The 22,457-nt window shown below is 38.1% G+C and overlaps 1 protein-coding gene across 3 annotated transcripts in view; it reads right to left on the minus strand.

Moving 5' to 3' along the window:
* Positions 1 to 22,457, minus strand: part of LOC136853115 (homeobox protein PKNOX2-like) — a 638,842-nt gene that overhangs the window by 166,025 nt on the left and 450,360 nt on the right. For all 3 annotated transcript variants that reach the window (XM_067128415.1, XM_067128414.1, XM_067128416.1), the window contains exon 3: positions 8,827 to 8,998. In XM_067128415.1, coding sequence (XP_066984516.1) covers positions 8,827 to 8,998 — 172 coding nt within the window. The remainder of the gene's footprint in view (positions 1 to 8,826; positions 8,999 to 22,457) is intronic.

Below are 22,457 nucleotides of genomic sequence, written 5' to 3' on the forward strand. Positions count from 1 at the left end.
CCCCAAGCAAAATGCTTGGGGGTGGGGAGGGGTGGGTGGGCGCAAGAAATACTACACCAGCCAGCAACATATTTTCCACGAATAGATCAAGCAACAACTTGAAACAATTTTCGCCAGCCATCTTCCAATACAATATTCGCCAGCATCCGCCACCCACTCTCGGGACACTGCAAGAGCCTCAGACAAGTTTGTTCCACCAGGAGTTTTCAATAATGTTCGAGGTTCTTTAAAAAGAGCCTCGTAAAATACATGAAAAGGCAACCCTCAGTCAAATGAAAACATTTGCTTTCAGTCCGCTAGAGACTACTTCGTTTATATTGGTACTGCGCACACACACATATACACACGCACACACACGGATAGACAGATGGATGAGAGAAGGATTCCTACTTGGATGACTTTCATTTTGCATGCTCAAAAACCGTGAAGAGAAAAAATTATAGTATACAGTATAGAAAAGAAAACGTCAGACAAGATGATAAACATTTTGCTGTCGCTAACAGCTCGAATATGTTCATGTTTAATCATTAGTCTTTGGAATTTCTTACATACTCCTAACGCTTCAGGTATCAATGGACTCCTCTGCAGAACTCGGTGTTTCTAGAAAACTCGACAATCCACCGGTGGGCTAAATTTGTCCTCTTCTGAGACCAAGAGGTGTTGTCATTAGGACTACGGAAAGTTATACTTCCTATATCCGAGAAGTCACTCGTCTGAGATTTGCCACTGGGAGTATGGATTTCGTTTAAAGGGTTTGCCTACCTGGTAGATAGTGCACTGCATCTCTACTGAGCTATAAGTAGTAGAATCTAGGAAATCTTCCGAAAAAGCCCATAATTTGGTCATATTAAATTACCTTCCTCGGGGCAATGCAGAAAATCCTTGAGGCAAACAAAGAACTTTGAGTGATCTGAAGCCAATTACTTGACTTCGATTGGAGCCATCTTTCTACCAGCTGAGGGTCATTCGTGAATTTTTTTAACCAGTCATCGTTTAATTAGAACAATAACGGATATCACAATGAATGTAAATAACTGGGATTTCTTATATAGAGGATGCCTTTTGTCATATAAAACTTCCGACGCAGAACTCTAGAGAGTCTGTTGTATCACCACTTTGAGTATTTGCCAGTTACTTTGGCATCTTTTTGGAAGCCATTGACAACCTGTCATTCCAAACTAGGATGGTCATCAAGACCCTTGCTACAACTAACGCCTACGAATGTCTTAAGTAATCTGAAAATCATCTTACCAAACATCATAGGACATTGTTATGAAATTGCGTGGGCCTCGTTATACTGACATCATCGAAGCCTTCCTTTCAGGGGGATTTTCTCTTTTGAATAATTCCTTTATTTCTGAGAGAGTGTTAGTCTTTCATGCTGAAACTGCATCAAGTCTATTCGGTGACTTCTTTCTGTAAAACCACCGTAAACTCATGACTCATAACTCATTATTGAAACGCTAAACGACAACAGCAAGAACCTCGGCATAAGGGAAACTGTGGACATCTGTATGAAAATCTGTCTTCAATGGAAGCCCTTTTAATCTTCTACTCTGGCGAGCCTTTAGGCTCATCCAGATGCTAATGGCAATCAAATAGCCATGATTAAGGAAGCTTAATATGTTACTCCATTTTTCGATGAATACTAGGCTCTATAGAAACAACAAAGATCAACGTTAGGTTACACATTTAATGTTTGTTCTGCATAAGACTGTGAACGGGATATTTCCACACCTCAGCAAATATTTTATTTATTTTTTATTTTTATTTTACTAAATGCTTCTTAAACATAGCCGAACCTTCATTCCTAGATGAATACCAGTCGCAGACTTACACAAGAGCTGAGTCATGTAACTGATTGCATATTTGCGATTCCAAATTCTATAGAAGGTTTTTAGAGTAAGAAACTTCATTCAGAGAGAAGCAGGGAGATCTCAATTGTACAATTAGCTGGTCATGAACAATGAATTGAGATAATACATCTATAAAATGAATAAACTAAAAAATGTAGCTTTACTGATCTAAATACAGCAAACCAAACATGAATATACAGGAGTCCTGTAAAAACTATTGCATAAGGTTAGGACTTTCTGCGGAACATGTGTGTGTGACAGAGAGAGAGAGAGAGAGAGAGAGAGAGAGAGAGAGAGAGAGAGAGAGAGAGAGAGAGAGGATACCCCAATGAGAATTTATTTGCAGGTGATAAGCTCTATTGTGGAAACTCGTGTATTTGTATTGTTCAAGTCTGTGGTGTTTGCGCTTGCAAGCGTTTGAGCTTGCTTTTGCTCCCCTTCCCCGTGGAAGCATTTACCACAGAAATTGCGTAGGAGGCATCTGTAACTATCCCCCCCCCCTTCCCGTCCACTCCTTCCCTCCCCAAAAGCATAACCTCATAAAATACTTTCCGAGATAAGAAGGGGTCTCTGGCCGGTCCAAAATTTTATATATTAAATAACGCATTTTACATCCTTTACGCCGTAATCTAAAGCAAAGGCCCAACCCTAACCATCCTTTATCTCCCCCCCTCCCAACCCCCTCCCCCAAAACTTCCCCGACCAAACAGTAATTTGCAAACTCTGGGGCGATGTAACGTCGTAAATCAGGGTTTAAGTTGTTCAAGGTGTCCGGGGGAAATGGGGGGAAGTGGGGGGAGGGGGCTAGTAGGGGACCAGGAATATAGGTGAGGGGGCGACATTTGAGGGTGGGAAAGATGAGAGAGGGGTGAAGAAGTTTTAGGAGTGAAAGAAAGTTGAAGGGGAGCACAGAAAGCACGGCAGCTTCAAATGATTATAATAACATCTATGAGTAATAACGTCACATGGGGAAGAACGAAGGGCGGGGGTGTCAAGAGGAGGTATTCAAGACGGGAGCAACAAAAGATGATTACAAAACTATTTACCTGTAATGACCAACAAAAGTATCCCTCCTCCCCTCACTTTGGGGTAATGAAATGAGTATATTTTCGTGACTATATCTCGCGTCCTATATACATACTTGGTTTCAAGTATTTGTCGACTGTTTAACCAATTTCTCGAGAAAAAACTGTCGATTAACCCCAACACAGATAATATCAAATGATACTACAGTGTTCACAGAAGTCTGATCCACGCCAGATAAAGACTACTAAAGCCTCACGTTACTGAGGCAGCTCCCTTTCATGTATAATAATGCAATGCAGAAATTCCTTATCATCGTTTATTTACGGAAAAATACCCCAGAGAGAAAGACCGACAGACAAGCACTTTACCACTTTAATCGTTCACGCAGACAATAACACCTGAAAGAGTTACCACTTATTGTTTCCAATCTAGAGAGTTACCGACTGGTCAGTTTTTTCTATTTTTCCAAAGGCTGCAACTTGCTATGGCTTTTTTTTTTTTTGTCCGCTGCAAATCTCTCAGATTCATGCGCTCACTAATTCGCTTAATTACAGGTGTATTTGGGCGACCCTCTTGAAACCTACGCGTGAGGTGCAAGGGTCGAATCGCTAGTTTATGTGATTATGCATCTTTTATGTGATTTTTATGGCCCTCCGTAATTCCTCCCTGATTCGGTGTACGCTTCTATGACATTTTAATCCCGGGGCGTGCACGCGCGCCCACCCGCACAAAAAATATTATATATATGTATATATTTATGCAAATCAATTATTAGGGAGTAAATTCAGGAGAATAATGGAGGGGAAACAATAGATAATTTGATGCTGGAAATAACGGGGCGATGCATTCGGACGAACGGGGGCTTCCGCTCCTTTGTTGTTCATTGCACGCCAATATTGAAGCCGGGGCTTTACAAGGCAATATAACATAATGATATTCTTTATGTCGCCAAACAAAACATTAAAATCAAAAACATATATATTCCATACCAGCAATTCTCCAAAGCGGGCATTATCAAAAATGAATTTCATAATACAGTTTAATATTCCACTCTGATCTTACCGATACAAAATGAATCAGGTCTTCCAAAATACACAATGCGCGCGCCATGATTAATTTGCAAAAAAGGGGTTTACAACATAAACATTATATTCTAATAAACAGTTAATATTCCATCATCTCTTTTTTATGGTCGTCACAAAATAACAGGGACGAAAACGTGTACCGCAAATTGCCTTTTCATCTATAGGTCAGACAATCAAAAATTAATGCCATTTTGTTCTCAATCCCTTTGATTATGAATAAAAATATCACAGACGGGAAATAAAAGATGAACTGATTTTAAGTCCGCAGCGGCGCTGCTGATGCTGCTGCTGATGCTGCTGCTGCCATTTCGGCTGCGCTCCTCTGTGCAGGTGGCGATTGGAGGCAATAAAAGCCTTGCTGTTAATGGATTACTCTGGTTACTGGAATTAGCTGCAGTAATGACAGCATAAAGGAGTTCAATAACACTCTGAAGTCAATGAATGTGGGAAGGTGGAACGAGCTTCAAGTGCTTAAAACAACGCCCCCCCCCCCCACCTTTTTTTTATCACAGCCAAATATCCATTTCCTCCTAAACAAATTTGATCTGATTTAATGAACCGAATGAAAATAATACATCTGGCGACTGATACTAATACGTACGACTGTAGACCAATTCAGTGGTGAAAATGTGCTTACCGACTGATTGATTGATTTGAGATTCTCTGGCAGCTTGAAGAAAAGGTGCAGTGGGAAACGCCTTCTTCATCAGAAACTTGTAAACGAGGCTTACAAGGATTGCAGAAAGTTAAAAATAAGAGTCTCTTAACATACACACCTATTCACACACCTAAAAAAAAAACGTCTACTGACACGGCAGCAGACCTTTTCAAGCAACTGACTTGAGCTGCTGATTAACATAACACCTCTTTTCAGGCAACTGTACTAACACAACTCTCTTCAGGCAACAGAGGCCAGCTGTTTACTGACAAAGCAGCCCTCTTCTGTAAATTAAACTTAGCTCCTTTTTGTTTAGGCTACATAACACAGCAGGCATTTTTATGCAACTGGCTTTTGCTATTTACAAACATGGTATATCTTCTCGGGCAAATGAACTGAGCCCATTAAAAACAGCAATCGTTTCCAGGCAACTCACTTTGGGTGCTTATCATTTCAGTGGTCATTGCCAGGCTACTGAACTGAGGTGCAAACAAACTGCCACTGTGATGCAACGGACTTTACTTAAACAAACCATTTATCAGCACAGCAGCCCTTCTCAGGATACAGACTTGAACTGACGGCTACAAAATTCAGCCATATATTAGTACAAATAAGAAATGCTAGAAATAGAAGGAGCATCACCAAACTCTCATTTTTCTGGGATCTGGTAAAATACTAACAGACTACCTTTTCACACAAAGGAATAAGAATACTCAATATCGCAGGAGCTCATATGAAGGAATTAACTGAAAATGCTAAACTAGTCTCTATTTTGGACAATTAGTTAAGTGTCCTCAGCAACAAGGCAGTTTCTTCCAGACCAGTTACAACACCAAATAACATACAATCAATCTGCCAGGCCACTGATAATGTAAACTCATCAATCCATGACCGTCAGTCAAAAAATAAGACATAAACTGCCCCTCTCAGCTAAAGAATTCAGAGACGGTCATTATAAGAGAGATGATAAAAACAGACATTATCAGGACATCTGAAAGGTAACACTCAAGAGCTTGCTCAGAAACTAGACTTCATGGGGGTAATGACTAACAGCAGCAGAGAGAGGACACTACTAGTGCATTCCTTGGAGGAAATTAATAACAAAACCAGCAGTAAGTTCTTTCTGGCCAACTGGCACAACGTTTCATAGAAACAAAAGCCCTTTCCTAGTAATAAGTAGACTTTACTTGGTAGCACAGCTGTTATTTCCATTACTAATAGAGCTATGTTCAAGTGACTGATGCAAGGACTGAAAAGCAAGAGAAAACTACACAGCTACGAAGGAAATTGAGCTTCAGGTTCGGTGACATTAATCGTGACAGATTCATCAATATGCTGCTACGTATCATTTTCAAAATATGATTACTCGTGATTCAAGTTAACTTAGGTTAGGTAATACAAGGCTACGTTGAGTTACTTAAAGTCATATAAGGAAAGGTAAAGTTGTTTAGACTAAGGTAAGGGAAGGTTAAGTAAAATGAAATTAAACAAGGTATATAAGGCTGGGTTGGGTAAGGTTAGTTTGACAGGTACACGAAATGCCATGACCAAATATAAGCACAATCACCTCTTTTCTCCTTTCTCCCGTATTTCCGATGACCTTTGAAAATACAATCGCTGATCGAACTTTAACCATAATGTAAGAATTTGCACACTGGATATCGTTCAAACTTTTGTTCCGCGAAAAGTTGTCGGGTGGGTTTTTGCAAAAAATTTATCAATTATAAACAAAGATTGTTCCCGTAAACTCTTAAGTCTTCACATTAACATATCACGCACCCGCATTAGTTAACAAAGCACAGAATAAAAAGAAAATGAAGAATGATGGACGTGTGATACTAACAAGACTACACGATATATTTTAAAGAATCATCAACTATCATTAAAAACGACTAACATATTGACAGTCCGTCATAAAAAACGAATAATGACGGGTATTACCGGATAAAGGGTAATGAGCAAAACCCATTCATGTTAATCTTAACAAGATAATATTTACATATTTATGACTGACCGACAACCGAGGCGATCAGTGTTAATGAAATGAAAGAACAACTCTGCCGAATGAAATGCTGTTCATGAACATCAATTCAGAGCGTCAAGGGCGCCTTATAAGTCTCACGGCTAGCTATGGATGTAGTGTACGCCAGCCAGCCAGCCAGCAAAAACAGTTCGTGACCGCTACTGACCGTTGAGAGAGAGGCACCCAGAGCAAGCAATTACGGAGCGAAGGCCGGCAAGACCTGGCAGGCATCAATATGCCTGTAATCCGTCAGTGTATTTGCACACAATCGTTTATTTAAATCAACATAATGAATTAACAAAATCGTCCCCGTGGGTGAAATTCGTAATTGATTAATGACGTTGGATTAAATGATTTGATTCTAATAAGGGAAACGCAATCCCACTCATATCAACTCTCTCTCTCTCTCTCTCTCTCTCTCTCTCTCTGCGTATGTATGTAGTATTCATCCGTGTGCATGTATATAGGTATCAATTTTCATGTAGACGTGAGGGAGGGGGAATTGAAATGTTCGGTGAATGAAAAAAGGGAATTCCAATGATATCCACGTCAAAGACTTACCTAATCAACACCGTAACTCAAATATACATTGAGCAATTTTCATGTGAGAGTAAAAAGTAAATTAGAATAATAAATAAATGCTGAACGAAATACACCGTCTACAAGTTCTGAAAGTAATAAAAAAAAAACTCGTAAAATCTGTAAGTGAAAATACATTTATGCGCATCTTACATTAAATGTCGGAGGAAAGAATTTCAACGAATACAATTTATCTGGGAAGCAAATTCCCCAAATGCAATGGTTCGGCCAGACGAGTGGGCGCCTCGGCTTTTTTTTTTTGCTATGCCTCTAGGTTAGGTTAGGTTAGGGTATTTGAAGGACAACCCCTAATACTTTGGGCGAGGTAAACATATTGAGATTATTTTCAAGAAGATTCTATGGTTAGTTTTTAAGATATGGCGTCCCGCTTTTTTCAGGGAAGGTCCCGAACCATAATGGGAATATGCATCAGGGAACAGATTGTGTCACCGAAACGAAAGTGCTAATGAAACAGGACAATGGCAAGTGGCTGGATGGTTTGTGACAAGTTTCATCAGGGAATGTTAACAAAGTAGCCGGTTCATATATGTGTGTGTGTGTGTGTGTGTGACATTTTTCATGAAGACATTCTGCTCACCAAAGCAACTGGCGTTAACGGTGACACTATATAAGGCTCGTATGTTATTTACTGTTTTATCACAGATGCAATGAACACCTCTTAATCAGAGGGAATAAGTGCTTATCTGTCCAACTGACCATCCATTGCTTAGAATCACTTTTAGACTTAAAAGACCTTGTGTTGTCTAACTTGCCTTTTACGATTTGAAAATCGAGTGAAAAAATATATGTGGTACCCTTTTAAAAAAATATATAAAGTATGACAGACGTAGCGTGAGACATGTTTGATGATGGATCTTTGAAATTTAAGAACACCCATCACGGTCACTCAGTTGCATACATGACACTGCAAAGACAGATTTCTTCTTTCAACAAATAGGATACTAGTATTACTCAGGTATGGCATTAACTAGAAATATTCAATACATACACATACACACACACATATATATCATGTATATATATATATATATATATATATATATATATATATATATATATATATATATATATATATATATATATATATATGTAATATATGGGAAGAAGAGTTTAAAATATACTGCCTTGAAAAATAAATCACTGTTATTGTATTTCGTATGAGCTTCGAGCCAAGCTCTTTTAATTATGTTAATGAATTTCTGTGGCTATCATTATGTGTCACTAAGAAAGTGTATGTATATGTATATGTATATGTGTATGTACATGCATGCATATATGCATATATGTATGTATGAATAAATGTGTATATATATAGACATACATTCATACATATATACATACATATATATATAAATATACATATACATGTACACATGCATACACTCTCTTAATGGTACATATGATAGCCCGGAAATTCATTTACATAATTAGAAAACTTGACTCGAAGTAGAGTTCCGCAGGCGCGATGCCATCTGAAGGGTTTCGTTGTTATGCAGCCGTTTGCAGAAGGAACAGCGACAGCCAAGCTTCAGATGACATCACTGGCACGGAAGCGGTAGCAAGCGCAGTCAGACTCACCAGTCCATCCACCTCCGGGTCGTTCATGAGGAAGGGCTTGCGGTCTCTCTCTTGGTGCTGGACGAATGCCTGAATGTCCAAGTTGAACGAGTCGCTGCTGACGGAGTCGGCGCTCTGCGTGGCCAGTTCGCACTTCTCGAACAACAGTGCCAGCAGAGGGAACAGGGGGTGTCTGTTCAGGGAAGAGAAAAAGCACAACTCTTACTGTGGGAAGATTTAGTTGTGAAGTTTAAAACATTTGTAAATATATATAATATGTATGTACTGTATATACAGTAGAATAGAATAGAATATAGAATTTAGGCCTAAGGAGAGGGGCTGGGACCTATGAGGTCATTCAGCGCTGAGAGGGAAACTGACAGTAAGAAGGCTTGAAATAAAGTCAGATGGAAGAAAGAGAATATGAACGGAGGTACATTAAAAGGAATGAAAGAGGTGCACTGACGGCACTAACCCTATGGGATTATGTGTGTGTATGTGTGTAAATATAAATAATATATATATATATATATATATATATATATATATATATATATATATATATATATATATATATATATATATATATATATATATATATATATATATATTTACCGAACATTTCAATTCGCCCTCCCTCACGTCTAGATGAAAATTCATACCTATATACATGCATACGTATGAATACTACATACATAAGCAAGAGAGAGAGAGAGAGAGAGAGAGAGAGAGAGAGAGAGAGTGTCTGTCTGGAAGTGCCACTGGGAAGTTGTAGACCGAAAAACAAAGTACTAAGCACTTATGTAGCCTATGCTGTTCAAATCTTCAGGACACAACAAATAAAATAAAATTGAAACTGACACTTGGCAAAAGAAGATTACAACGCGACATACAAATCAACATTCACATATAAACCAAAGAGTTTAAAATCATTACCGGTACTTTATGGTTTCTACAGGAACAAACATTCAAAAGGTTAATAATGGAAAAAAGTTTCTATTCAGACGTAAATTTGTATGTAAATACAATAGCAACCATGCAAAAGTCTCTTATTTTGGCATAGGTTTTCCATATAAGCCAGTTCAGAACTTAAGAGTTCATTGAATGTTGATAATAACATTATAAAAAAAATATGAAGACTGTAAAAAGTAGACATCACTGACAAACACGGTATGTTCACAGGTGTGATATCACAACGACTTTTCCCCGTGTTAGCCCCTCATCCAGTCCCCGTTCATCTCTTGATTGGTTTTCATTGGCACATAACTTTAGCGTTACTGCGTGCTAGGGATGAATCGTTTGCGGTCATATGGATATACTAGATGAGGCATCAGTAGTCACAGTCTTGCTCCGCCATGTCTCAAGTGAGTGGGGAGAGAGATAAGCCTTAGGCAAGGGCAGCAGGTATGAGTGTTTAGTCTCTGGGACACTGCTGAGAGCAACTGCTTCTTCGTGGTTAACACAAAAACCTTAAGACAAAAACCTTTTGATGAATAAAAATACAGAAGTACTTTATCAGAAAACGAAGACAACACAGAACACTTCACACAATCAGTTAACCAACGATATAAATTTCGAAAATAAAATAAAATTCATTCAAACTGAATCATTGAAACGAGGAATAAATAAACAAATAAATATCAATACAAATCGTTTGCTAAATAAGAGTGGGAAACGGTTTTGGATAAAATAAAAAATGACTAATAGAAAAATAAAGGGAAAAAATAGCCATTACTTGTCCGGCAGGGATTGTGGAAAGAAAATATTGCAGAAAACACATTCTTCTACAAATATATAGCACAACCGACTATCGTTTCTTTTCATACTTTTCGGGCGGTCATAAAGTAAGGGGAGAGACGTACAAAAAATTTAGCAGATAAGCAAAACAAAAAATTAAATGTGTGTGAGAGAGAGAGAGAGAGAGAGGGAGAGAGAGAGAGAGAGAGAGAGAGAGAGAGGAGAAGTGTGGATGGGAAGATGCAGTCACTGAACCGCGTTACAGCCATTGTGGTCATGACGGGTCGAAAAATAGAAGATAATAATAATAATAATGATAATAATAATAATAATAATAATAATAATAATAATAATAATAATAATAATAATAATAACGAAGCAGGAGGCCTAGGAAAGTGGTATTGATGAAAATAGTGACAGTTTTGGTTGCGTCTACCTTGCAATAATAATAATAATAATAATAATAATAATAATAATAATAATAATAATAATAATAATAATAATAATAATAATAAGTGGCTAAGGAGTGCGTGGGAAAAAGGACTGATAAAAGTAGACGAAGACCCAGAAATTTACAGGGACTGGAGAATGAAAAACAGAACAGAGGAAAGGCACAACAAACCAATGCACGGACAGTACATGAGACCGAATAAAGAACTAGCCAGCGAAGAAACATGACAATAGTGGCTGCAGAGGGGAGAACTCAAGAAGGAAACAGAAGGAATACTAACAGGGGCACAAGATCAGGCCCTAAGAGCCAAATATGTCCAAAGAACAATAGATGGAAATAACATCTCACCCATATGCAGGAATCGCAACATGAAAAGGCGAGACCATAAACCACATAGCAAGCTAATGCCCGGCGCTTGCACAGAACCAGTACAAAAAGAGGCATGATTCAGTAGCAAAAGCCCTCCACTGGAGCCTGTGCAAGAAACACCAGCTAGCTTGCAGTAATAAGTGGTACGAAAATTAACCTGAGGGAATGATAGAAAACGATCGGGAAAAGATCCTCTGGGACTATGGTATCAGAACAGATAGGGTGATACGTGCCAATACGCCAGACGTGACGTTGATTGACAAAATCAAGAATAAAGTATCACTCATTGATGTCGCAATACCATGGGACACTGGAGTAGATGAGAAAGAAAGAGAAAAAACTGATAAGTATCAAGACCTAAAAATAGAAAATTTAGAAGGATATGGGATATGCCATTGGAAATTTTACCCATAATTTTTTCAGATTCCTTTTCAAGGAATCTGGAAAAATTAGATGCCGAAGTAGTTCCAGGACTCATGCAGAAGAGTGTGCTACTAGAAACAGCGCACATAGCAAGAAAAGTGATGGACCCCTAGGGAGGCAGGGTGCAATCCGGAACACCACACTGTAAAAACCACCCAGTCCAATAGGATGACTGTGATAGATTTAAAATAATAATAATAATAATAATAATAATAATAATAATAATAATAATAATAATAATAATAATAATGCCGTTGATGTTCAGATATGGAAAGTAAAGAGTACCTGTACAGTAGATCTTAAAATATTAGTGGAAACTAGGACCAAAAATTCATCTATATATATATATAATATAATATATATATATATATATATAATATATATGTATATATATAGTATATATATATATATATATATATATATATATATATATATATATATATATATATATATATATATATATATATATAATCTCGATCTACTACTCCACAATGAAAACGAAGGAGAAACCAGAGAGGAAAAAGGAAATAGAGTTCTTAATTTGTCCCAACAGTTTCGCCTTCCATGAGGCCTCATACCGGGAACTTCATTGACTAATAAGTTTAAGAAAAACATATACCGGACATACGCTTCAAGACTTACATAAAATATAAACAAGTAAAAACGGTTAACGGTGCTTACAACTGTTACAGGATAATATAAAAATATAAAAAAAAACACTCTTAAAACACGCTTTTATTAAAATGCACCAAAAAGTGAAAAATACATCTTTGAGACACACCAGGATTTTCTTACAACTAATCATGTCTACAAAAATAAAAGCGTGGCCGCCAAACATGGAAAGAAGCGCTACAAGAAATGAAAATTATTATTATTATTATTATTATTATTATTATTATTATTATTATTATTATTATTATTATTATTATTATTTCCTTCTTTGGCGCCCTCGCTTTTATTTTTGTACACATGATTGACTGTAAGAAAATCCTGGTGTGTCTCAAAAGATTTATTTTTCACTTTTTAGTGCATTTTAATAAAAGCGTGTTTCAAGAGTTTTTTTTTTATTTTTTTATTATATACCTTTTAGTTTTGACAGAAACTGTAACCGATTTATGACTGTAGCTAACGAAATTGATATCCTGTCTAGTCAAAGAAGTTGTGAAAAATCCGAGAGTTTCATACAAATCCTGAGATACTAGGAGAGGTCACTGCAGGGTCTCTAGAGGTCACTGAATGACCTACTGATCATGTAAGGTTGTATTGTCACCGGTAACGAGTATCTATGCAAAATTTCAAGTCCATTAGACGAAGGGAACAGGTCGGTAATTGAGTTACAAGATTTGACGACAGACAGACAGACAGACGCAGAAGTCAAGTTAAAAAAAAAGCATGTAATAATAAAATATAAATTGTCTAGTTCACAGTTCGTCCAACAGAAAAGGATAACAGTATGAGGCTAAATAGATAATTGGGTGAATACCTAAGTCATTTATTACATAATTTATACTTTTTTTTCATGTGTAGAAAGATTGGGTCCGTCTTGAATAAACCTATGCTGCCATTAAAGTTAGTGTTTTCTCTGTGCATGCCGCTTCTATTAGATTTCTCTCGATAAAATTATTGTTTCTGAACAAGATTCTTGCTTTAGGCCCCTGATTTGGCACTGTTTCTTTGATCAGTAGCGATACTATATTTATGCTGCGCAATCAGTTTCTCAACAGTTTTGCTGATTGTCCAACATCAAATTTATTGCAGCCACAAGGAATTTTGTATACTACCCTGTTGTCGTGTATAGGGCTGTTTCCTATTAAAGTTCTGACATTGGTATTGCGATAGGAAAATGCAACAGTTAATTTACGTGGGTGGATATGATCGAAGGCTGGCATGTATGGCAAACAGTATATTGCTATTAAAATTCCTATTTTCCACTAGTGGAATAAAAAGATTTTTTGGCAAGCGAGAAACACTCGTCTATCTATACCTTGTAGAGTAATATTGTGCTTCGGACCCAATCCATATATATATACATAACCTATCTCGTCATCAAAGAATTCAGGGCTGACTAGATGAAGGGCTCTTAAACACAAAGATTTTATTCCTGACTGCTTTACTTGTTTATTATGGAAAGATCTCGCATTGATAATCACAGTATTGTTGCTACCTTTTCGATGTACTTTAAACTTTAAGGTATTGTTATTTCTAATGACTTTAACATCCAAGAAAACTATACTCTTATTTTCTTCTTTCTCGACAGTAAATTGGATCGAGGGTACCAGTCCATTCAAATGTGTTAATGTGAGATCTATGTCCCAGTGAATTTTCCAAATACTAAATATGTCGTCAACATAACGGAACCAAAGTATATTACCGGGTAAAATGGAATTAGCCAGACTTCTCGTAAAATTCTATGTAACTGTTAGAAAGAACAGATGAAAGGCAGTTCCCCATCTGCATACCAAATTTCTGTCTAAAATATTTGCCATTAAACACAAAGCAAATATCTACTACACAAAGTCTAATTAACTGTCGAATGATACTAACCGGTAAAGTAAAAACATATTTATCTAGTTCACATTTCAAAAAATCTAGAACACCATTACCGAGTACACAAGTGAACAAGCTACTTACATCGAAACCAACTATAATTTCATCGTCCGTAAACTTACATTTTTGCATTTTATTAACAAAATCGACAGGATTTATGATATGGGGCTTGCAAATTGGTGTCTACTTCGTTTTCATTGTGGAGTGCATCGACATATTTTATCTTCGTGACTGAGAAGAATACAACTAAATACACACACACACACACATATATATATGTGTGTGTGCGTATATATGTGTATATATCTTTATATATATTATATATATGTATATATAAATACATATATGTATGCATATGCATATATAAAGAAAATCTGTCCTACTTTCACCCCCTTACCTTGCGACTTCTCCACGAATTTCCTTCTTTAATTTAATTCCTGTTCGATTTTTCAAATTCCATGTTCCTGGGCTTTGATATTCCTCTTCCTTTCCCTTTAAATGAAGATTTTGTAAAATTTTCCTTTTCAAGTAATGTGCATAATTTTGTCCTTAACTTTGGCCCCATATTTTCCTCCTTCTGACTTGACTCTTTATGTCATTTTCAAATTTAGGAAGGCACTCTTACCTCGTATACGGCCCCGTCAAGGGCGGTGGTGTGTGTGTGTTGGGGAGGGGGAAGAAGACGAGGAGGAAAGGTACTGCAACTATTCTGTTAGTGCAATGCACCGTAACTGGCTGACTGTGTGGCCTCAGATGTACTGCTTATTGCTTATGACTATTCATCCGTTTTCGTTGGACTCCCTTCACTTAGCCATCCAACTTCTTTAACAAATACTAAAACTCTCTAGTCCAAATTTCCTCCTCTATTTTCCCGGTCGAAAAGGCAGCCTTTACCTTGCTTTCCGCCTCCCTCGGCCCCTATTTCTTTCCTCACTCCACAAAAGCCCTCCCACTCTCACTGCCCCCCCTCTCCACCCTCCTCCCTCGACCTCACCTTTGGCCCTCCTCATCAAGCCAGATTAAAGCGAAGTGGTTTGGGCTCGTCAATTTCGCCTCTATTCATAAGCCACGCAAGAGCGATATTCATGTTTACTTTACGAGGATCAGGAGGAGGCTCTTGAATGGGGAAGACGTTGCAATTTATGAAGGGAACATTTTAATAACGCCTCCGTAATCTCTCTCTCTCTCTCTCTCTCTCTCTCTCTCTCTCTCTCTCTCTCTCTCTCTCTCTCTCCGCCTACCTATCTGCTTGTGCATTTCTCTGCAGTATACGAGAGCATGACTGATTCATGTCAAAGAAATTTTCTCTCATTCCACTAAGCTCAGATAAGCACTGAACAAATGCATCTGCCATAGAGTCGAGACTAAGAATCAGGGTTTAGCAAGACTATTCGAACTGAAGAAGAAAAATAAATTTACGGAAACAAGAGATAGGAGCTACAAGGAAAGTAAGAGCCTGAAAAAATAAGCGAAGCAGAAGTAACAGAAGGGCAGGCAGGACTTAAAAATCGAAGAAAATTAAGTAAATATGTGAAAGAAAGATGTAACAAACACTTGCAATACTGAACGACAATCAATTATTTTCTTCGTATCTATAAACAATTGGAAATAAGAAAAGAATACATTCATAAGCTAAAGTAAATAAACGGGAATTAAATCCTGTCAGTAAAAGTGCTGAGAAAATTTAAAAGTAAATTAATAAATATTGAAACTAAGACAATAAAGACATTATATTAAGGAAGACAAAGCGTGATATGAGAAAAAATCCTTATATAATTTCATGTGTATTTTGTTGAGTTCCCAAACTTAAAGAACGGCCAATACTAGCCTAAGCAGCTCCTTCCCCCTCCCCCACCCCAGCACCCATCCCTCATCCGAGATCCCCACCACCCCAGCGTCGGCGATATTTAAGAGGCGCCGTTTCTCAGCTGTTTTCAATAGATTCAAAAATAATGCCGGTGGCCAGATTTTTCTTTATTTCTCCTCTTATATATAAAAGATTTCTTCTGAATCTGAAAGGAAAAAGCCTCCAGCATCCAAATTGACCGCCCCCACCCACTCTCCCTCCGACAGCTCCTCCCCCTCCCTCCTTCCTTTACCAATAACACATCACTTCCCCTTACTCACCTACCCAAAACGTTGTCCATTTCCCTTACCCATGGCCTGTCACTTCCCCTTCCCCTTGAAATCCTCCCCCTTCACAACCTTCACACAATAATCCCTCCGTTTGCCTTACCCATAACCTGTATCTTCTCACCCAAAAGTCGCCAAATTTACAACTCTCACACAACAAATCCCTTCCCTTTCATTACCCACAGCCGATCGCTTCCCCTAACTCATGTCAATCACCATTTTACAACGCTCAGACAACAATTCCCTTCATTTCCCTTGCCCATGACCTATCACTTCCCTTACCCATGCATCCACCCCTTAACTACATTCAGACAACAATCTTCTCCCCACACCATTACCCATCACATACCACAATCCTCCTTACCCTGGCCCTAGTACCTCAATTTTACCCACGCTACGTGAGCAGTGTCCTCCACACCCACTTACCCATAACCTATCACTTTCTCTCCCAACGGACCTCCCCACCACCCACGAGGTAACAATGACCTTTTTTTTCTGAGACGTCCGGCAGTCGTGTATTTAGAATTAAGCGAGAAAACGTTTGTGTCAAAACAGATGCAAACGTTCTATTCTCAATAACTTACTGTGCATAGGACGATTTTTTTTATTATGTATCAGAGTGGAAACGTGTTGCTGATATCAGTCGCATGAAAATGGTAACCAATAAGAAACGCTGGACAGCGTCAATACATAAGCCCTTGAACATTCGTGGAGGTAGCAAGTGACGAATGTCATTGCTTATAACCAGAAGAGAGGCATTTTCTGAAACCAGTCCATACAGAGATCAATTCTGCCGAGAAAATACGGTCAGTTTTTGCTGTATACATGAACCATTTGATGAACCCGCCTTATTACGAAAATCAGATTAGTTAAAAGAACAACAATAGTGCTCTAGAAGATACATGACAATGGATAAAAAGTTGTACTCAGTTATGACATGAATGTTAAAGAACATTTGGATGCCGTAAAAGTGTTCGTAGGTTTGGCAACCCACTTGGCGCAGCCGAAACAAACGCTATTTCCATACTATAATTTGGTCTATTGATGAGCGTTGATCTTAGCACTTTGCTGTCGCTGTCCTACGCGTAGCAAATGCGAATTTTCATAGGGGTTGAAATTATACAAAACAACGCTGAGCACCTTTTACTCTATAATAGACTCTGGTCCAATTTCCTCCCAAAGGGAGATGAACTCAAAACAATAGCCCTCTCTCTCTCTCTTCCCCGTGGTTCTTTGAACTTCCCATTCACAAACAGATCCGGAAGCGGAGTCACAAACTTTGTGGGTTCCAACACTTGGGAGCGTCAATTGTTTTTACCAGCATTACAGCAGCACAAAACGGTCAAATATCGAATCCCTCTCCACAGCTCTTGAGGGCCTCTCGATTGTGCGCCAATTCCAAATTCTCGACCTCGAAAAATAAGTAAGTGAGGGCTACTGGCTTTTAGACGAGGGCGGACTGCTCTCATTACAGGTACACACCCCATGCCTCGACTCCCTTGAACACCTTGCACCATCTTCGCGTATGGGTCCAAGCTGGCATAAGGCCGGCTTAATCTAAACCAGCCACCTCGTTCGTGTTTCGACCAGTTCCTCATATGCGTCACTTTCAGAACGCAGAATTTTATCTGATTCTGTATTCGATAAATTATTCTTGCCAGCACGTTAGTAAAATTCACAACTCTTCACTGTTACTCTTTTCTTGCTGGTTGGTAGCTGGTTTTGATTGAGCTTGCCTTATGACCGGCACGGGCTCCTGCCCTATTAAAAATGTAGAAATGTGTTAAAGAGAATAAGAAGTCTGGCGTGTACCTCTTACACCGTTCCAACCAACAGACACCTCTCATTTTGCCATGACTGAGCTTGATTTGGGCCACCATGTCTGCCTTGGTTTTTTTATTATAAAAAGTAAAGCAATCATAAAGGTCAAAAGGTCAAAGGTGTATCTTGAATCTAATGCAAAGTCCAAATGTCAAAGTTGCACCTTGAATCAATTCACAAAGGTCAAGGTATACCTGGATAATTGTGTCAGCCGAACAATATGCTTGTGCTTGTCTGGGTCATTCCCGGCCAAAGTTAACCCCACCCCCCTCCGTCATCAAATTTCTGTCCTAGACAGGGGTGGTTATCATCAGCTGGGGCAGACTCGAACTGCATCCGACAGTTCCCGGTATAGCTTTTCCAACAGACAATATGGAGGTGGTTGTCTTTTTTTGTTTTTGGTTTTAAATTAGATAACGCCGTAACTGAAATGTCATTGGTAATAATCTTCTTATAAACTGCATTGACAATGAACCGTATACAAAGCATTTGCCCTAAAACTGAGGAAGAGTATACGTTCAGAGGGTGACCAATAATTACCATAGCAGGAGTGGGGGAGGAAGCGAATTTATAAGTATGTGTGCATATTGAAATACTCAGACACACATTTATGCTCGTGCACATACAAGGGAGAAGTGAATGGCATAGTTTGTGTCTGTGTGTGGGGGGTGGGGGGAGGTTCAACACGCTGCTAGTGAGTCTTCCATGAAGATACATGAAGCAATTCATGTTTTGGAAATTTTCTCTACAGGGGCTTCATCCATGATTCGGCAGTGATTTTCGTGTTGCGTTTACTTTGGAGTCATACCCTGTTAGGGGTAAAGGCTTCATGTCAAAAAAAAAAAAAATTTTAATTTATAAATGTACTGTTACTCTATCGGTTTCTGGGCCTCACTATAAACTTTACCATTTGCAAGAGACTGCTAAGATATCAAACACGTTTAAATAACGAAGGATGTCTTTCCTGCATTTGTGTGAGGGTAAATGTGTGTCTTTTTATTCAGTCGTGTGCTGAATCTGCAATTTTCCAACTAAACGAATCTCGCTAACCTTGAAAGTTCCATGGCCATGTACTGTGTGTACAACTATTACAAAAATGAATAATCGGAAATAAAACCATTAATAAGAGATACACACAGCAGTATCAGTGTCATATTCACGTGATACCTTTCGATTCCACCTGGACAGGTTAATATCCAAGCAATAACGATGTTAATAACACTAACGAAGACAACGAGCGTATATCACAGGCTGCGAAGTGACTAAAGAAGGAATTAGGTATAAGAGAGGAATAAAGATTCAGGATAAAAATATCGGAATGAAAAGACAGAGAAGAACGTGAAAGCGTGTACGAGAGAAAAAGCGAGGTCTTCCTTCCCCTTATTCGGGTCCCAGTGGGGAGATTATAAGCCACAGTTTATGAACGGTTTCTGACGAGGCAATGAAGAGGATTATTCAGTTCTCTGTGAAAAAAGGTAAACCTCTCCGAGATGGTCGCAGGGTAAAAAATACAACAGCGAAAAATAAATGGCGGGTAAAAGGATGCATAATGGCAGTGACTGCTTTCTTAACATTTGCCATCTGTTATCCTTATAAATATCAACTCTCTCCACAATAAAATAGCACAATATCATAACGTAACTCCTCCGTCGCACATGAAAATTGAGTTGATGTTATCCTCAGCGTCATCGCTATTGCTGTTTTAACTGATCAAATCTGTATTCAAGAGGAAAATCATGACGTAGGAAAATGAATCGTATAATAGACCTTTGGGCATCAGGAAATTTCAGTAAGCCTTTTCTGCACGGCACGATTCTGCTCCTGGTACTGATTTAATTTGATGATTAATTGGTAGTTCTTTTAAGTGCAATACAGAAAGCATATCATACGACAACAATAGTAATAATAATAAATAAACATTACTGGTATTATTATTAACATATTAACGCTCATTTTAACATTACAATGAAACTCGCCATTTTCGTTTTTCATCTTATCACATTACACGGGGCAACAGAGTGAATTTTGACATGGAACCAGATTTTATGACGTTTAATAAAAACAAAAAAGCTACCAAATGTTCCCATGGGCCGACTTTCTTCATCAAAACAAAAGAAAAAAATGGAGAGGGAAGGGGGGGAGGGAATGTGGCCGTAAAGCATTAATAAAGCTTAGCCGTAACGCTAATCCTTTCCTCTAACGTTAATAACATCGTTTTTAATATCAAACGCCGCAAAATTTTAATTAAAATCTTTCGGAGGAAACTTAGCCTTTAATCTCTCATGGCGTTATTATGGTTAGAGGGTGAAGTCCCCCTCCGATTATTTATAAGAAAAATATTTGGATGGGAAATTTCGACCTTCATCTTCTGGACCATGGTTCATGGGGTAAGGTCAACGTCAAAAATGACACCTGGCCAAGAAATTGTTTTCAGGTAACGGAGAACTAACTTCTAAGGCCTAAAGTCAGGCTAGGAATACGGGTTCATTTTGGCCATCGTCTTCTACACAAGTACTGGACAGGGGTGAAGGAAACGTCCACAATGACACCTGGGCCAAGAAATTGACTTCCAAACTTCATAATAAGTAAAAATTAGACTCTATCTATAAACTCCAAGTTTAACGATAGTAAAATGGAGGCAGAATTTAAGACAGTGCTCTAGATCCTTAAACTTTGTTAATAAAAAGTTGTTAAATTTTGTCTGCCTTTGGTCAAAATTTAATTAAATCATTTCAGTATTTAGTTGAATTTAACCAAAAAGGAAAATGAATTCAAAATATAGCGTACTAGAAACAATGCTCAGATCACAAAAATTTAAATTACGTAATTTTACTGTCTCCTCCATAAATGAATAAATAAATAAAGAAGACACTAAATTCAGAAGATGAATTCTAAAAAGTGAGTCTTCTGTATCATAACAAGTAAAACACGACTACCAATAATTCTTCGAGTGAAACAACTGTCTTGTCACTCCTTGTGCAAGACCGATGGGGAGGGACTCTGCACCTTCAATATTTGGTCCGAGGCAGAAGTTCAGGTTTTAAAAGGCTTCACCCCTACACATGTGCATCATTTGAATTGAACGCTAGTCTGAAAAATAATATCAAATTCTTAATACCGATACTCACTTATTCGGGTCACGACGTGTTAATGAAAAATCTTTTTGAATGTATAAACATCGTTAAGGATGAATATATGAATTTATACCATATATAATATACACAACTTTTATTTGAATACATGTTTACGTCAGATTTTACGCTTTATTGGGTGGAGATATTATTACTATAATCATTACAGGTTGCAAGCCTACTTACAAACTTTTACAGAATATATTAAATGTGTAAAAGAGAGAGACAAACGAAATGCAAAATGAAAAGCACTAAAGGGAAAAATTGTGAACTGGCCGTAGCTCTATTATTCACAAACTTGTCATATCTATGAAAAAGACATTTCCTCCCCCTATAAAAAAGAATTGCGGAACATACATATACACAAATATACACATACATACACTACATATATACACATATACATAGTGTACGTGTGCGGGTGCGCACGTGAGCTTGTATTTATATGTGTGTCCGTCCGTCTGTCAGTCTGTTCATATACTTATCTAGACTGAAACAAATATAGGAGTTCTAAGATAACCCACTTTATACCAATAATAATAATAATAATAATAATAATAATAATAATAATAACAACAACAAAGACGTTGATGATGACTGTCAATCAGATGACGACAACGACCACAAAACCGAAGAAGGAGGACGACCGACGACAAGAACAACGACAACAGCAAGAAGGCACAGAGCAGAGCAGAGCAGAGCAGAGCAGAGCAGCGCAGAGGCAACAGTATAAGAATTCAGATCACCCTTCCAATATCGCGCAAGAATCCTCATCACTTAGTTTTATAAGGAGTATGAAACGGAGTGAGATGAGGAGGAGCCAACATATTATGAAAGGTTAGAGGACAGCCTGGGAAGGATACAGCCCTGGCTGAAAATACACTAGAGGGTGAAAATACAATGGAGGGTGACAACACAATCAAGGCTGAACATACAATAGAGGGTGAAAATACACCTGTGGGTGAAAATACAATTGAGGTTGACAACATGATCGAGGCTGAAAACACAGCAGATGATGAAAACCCTGCAGGTGGGGAGAA

Source organism: Macrobrachium rosenbergii, chromosome 26 (assembly GCF_040412425.1).
Source record: "Macrobrachium rosenbergii isolate ZJJX-2024 chromosome 26, ASM4041242v1, whole genome shotgun sequence".
In the NCBI taxonomy this organism is placed as follows: Eukaryota; Metazoa; Arthropoda; class Malacostraca; order Decapoda; family Palaemonidae; genus Macrobrachium; species Macrobrachium rosenbergii.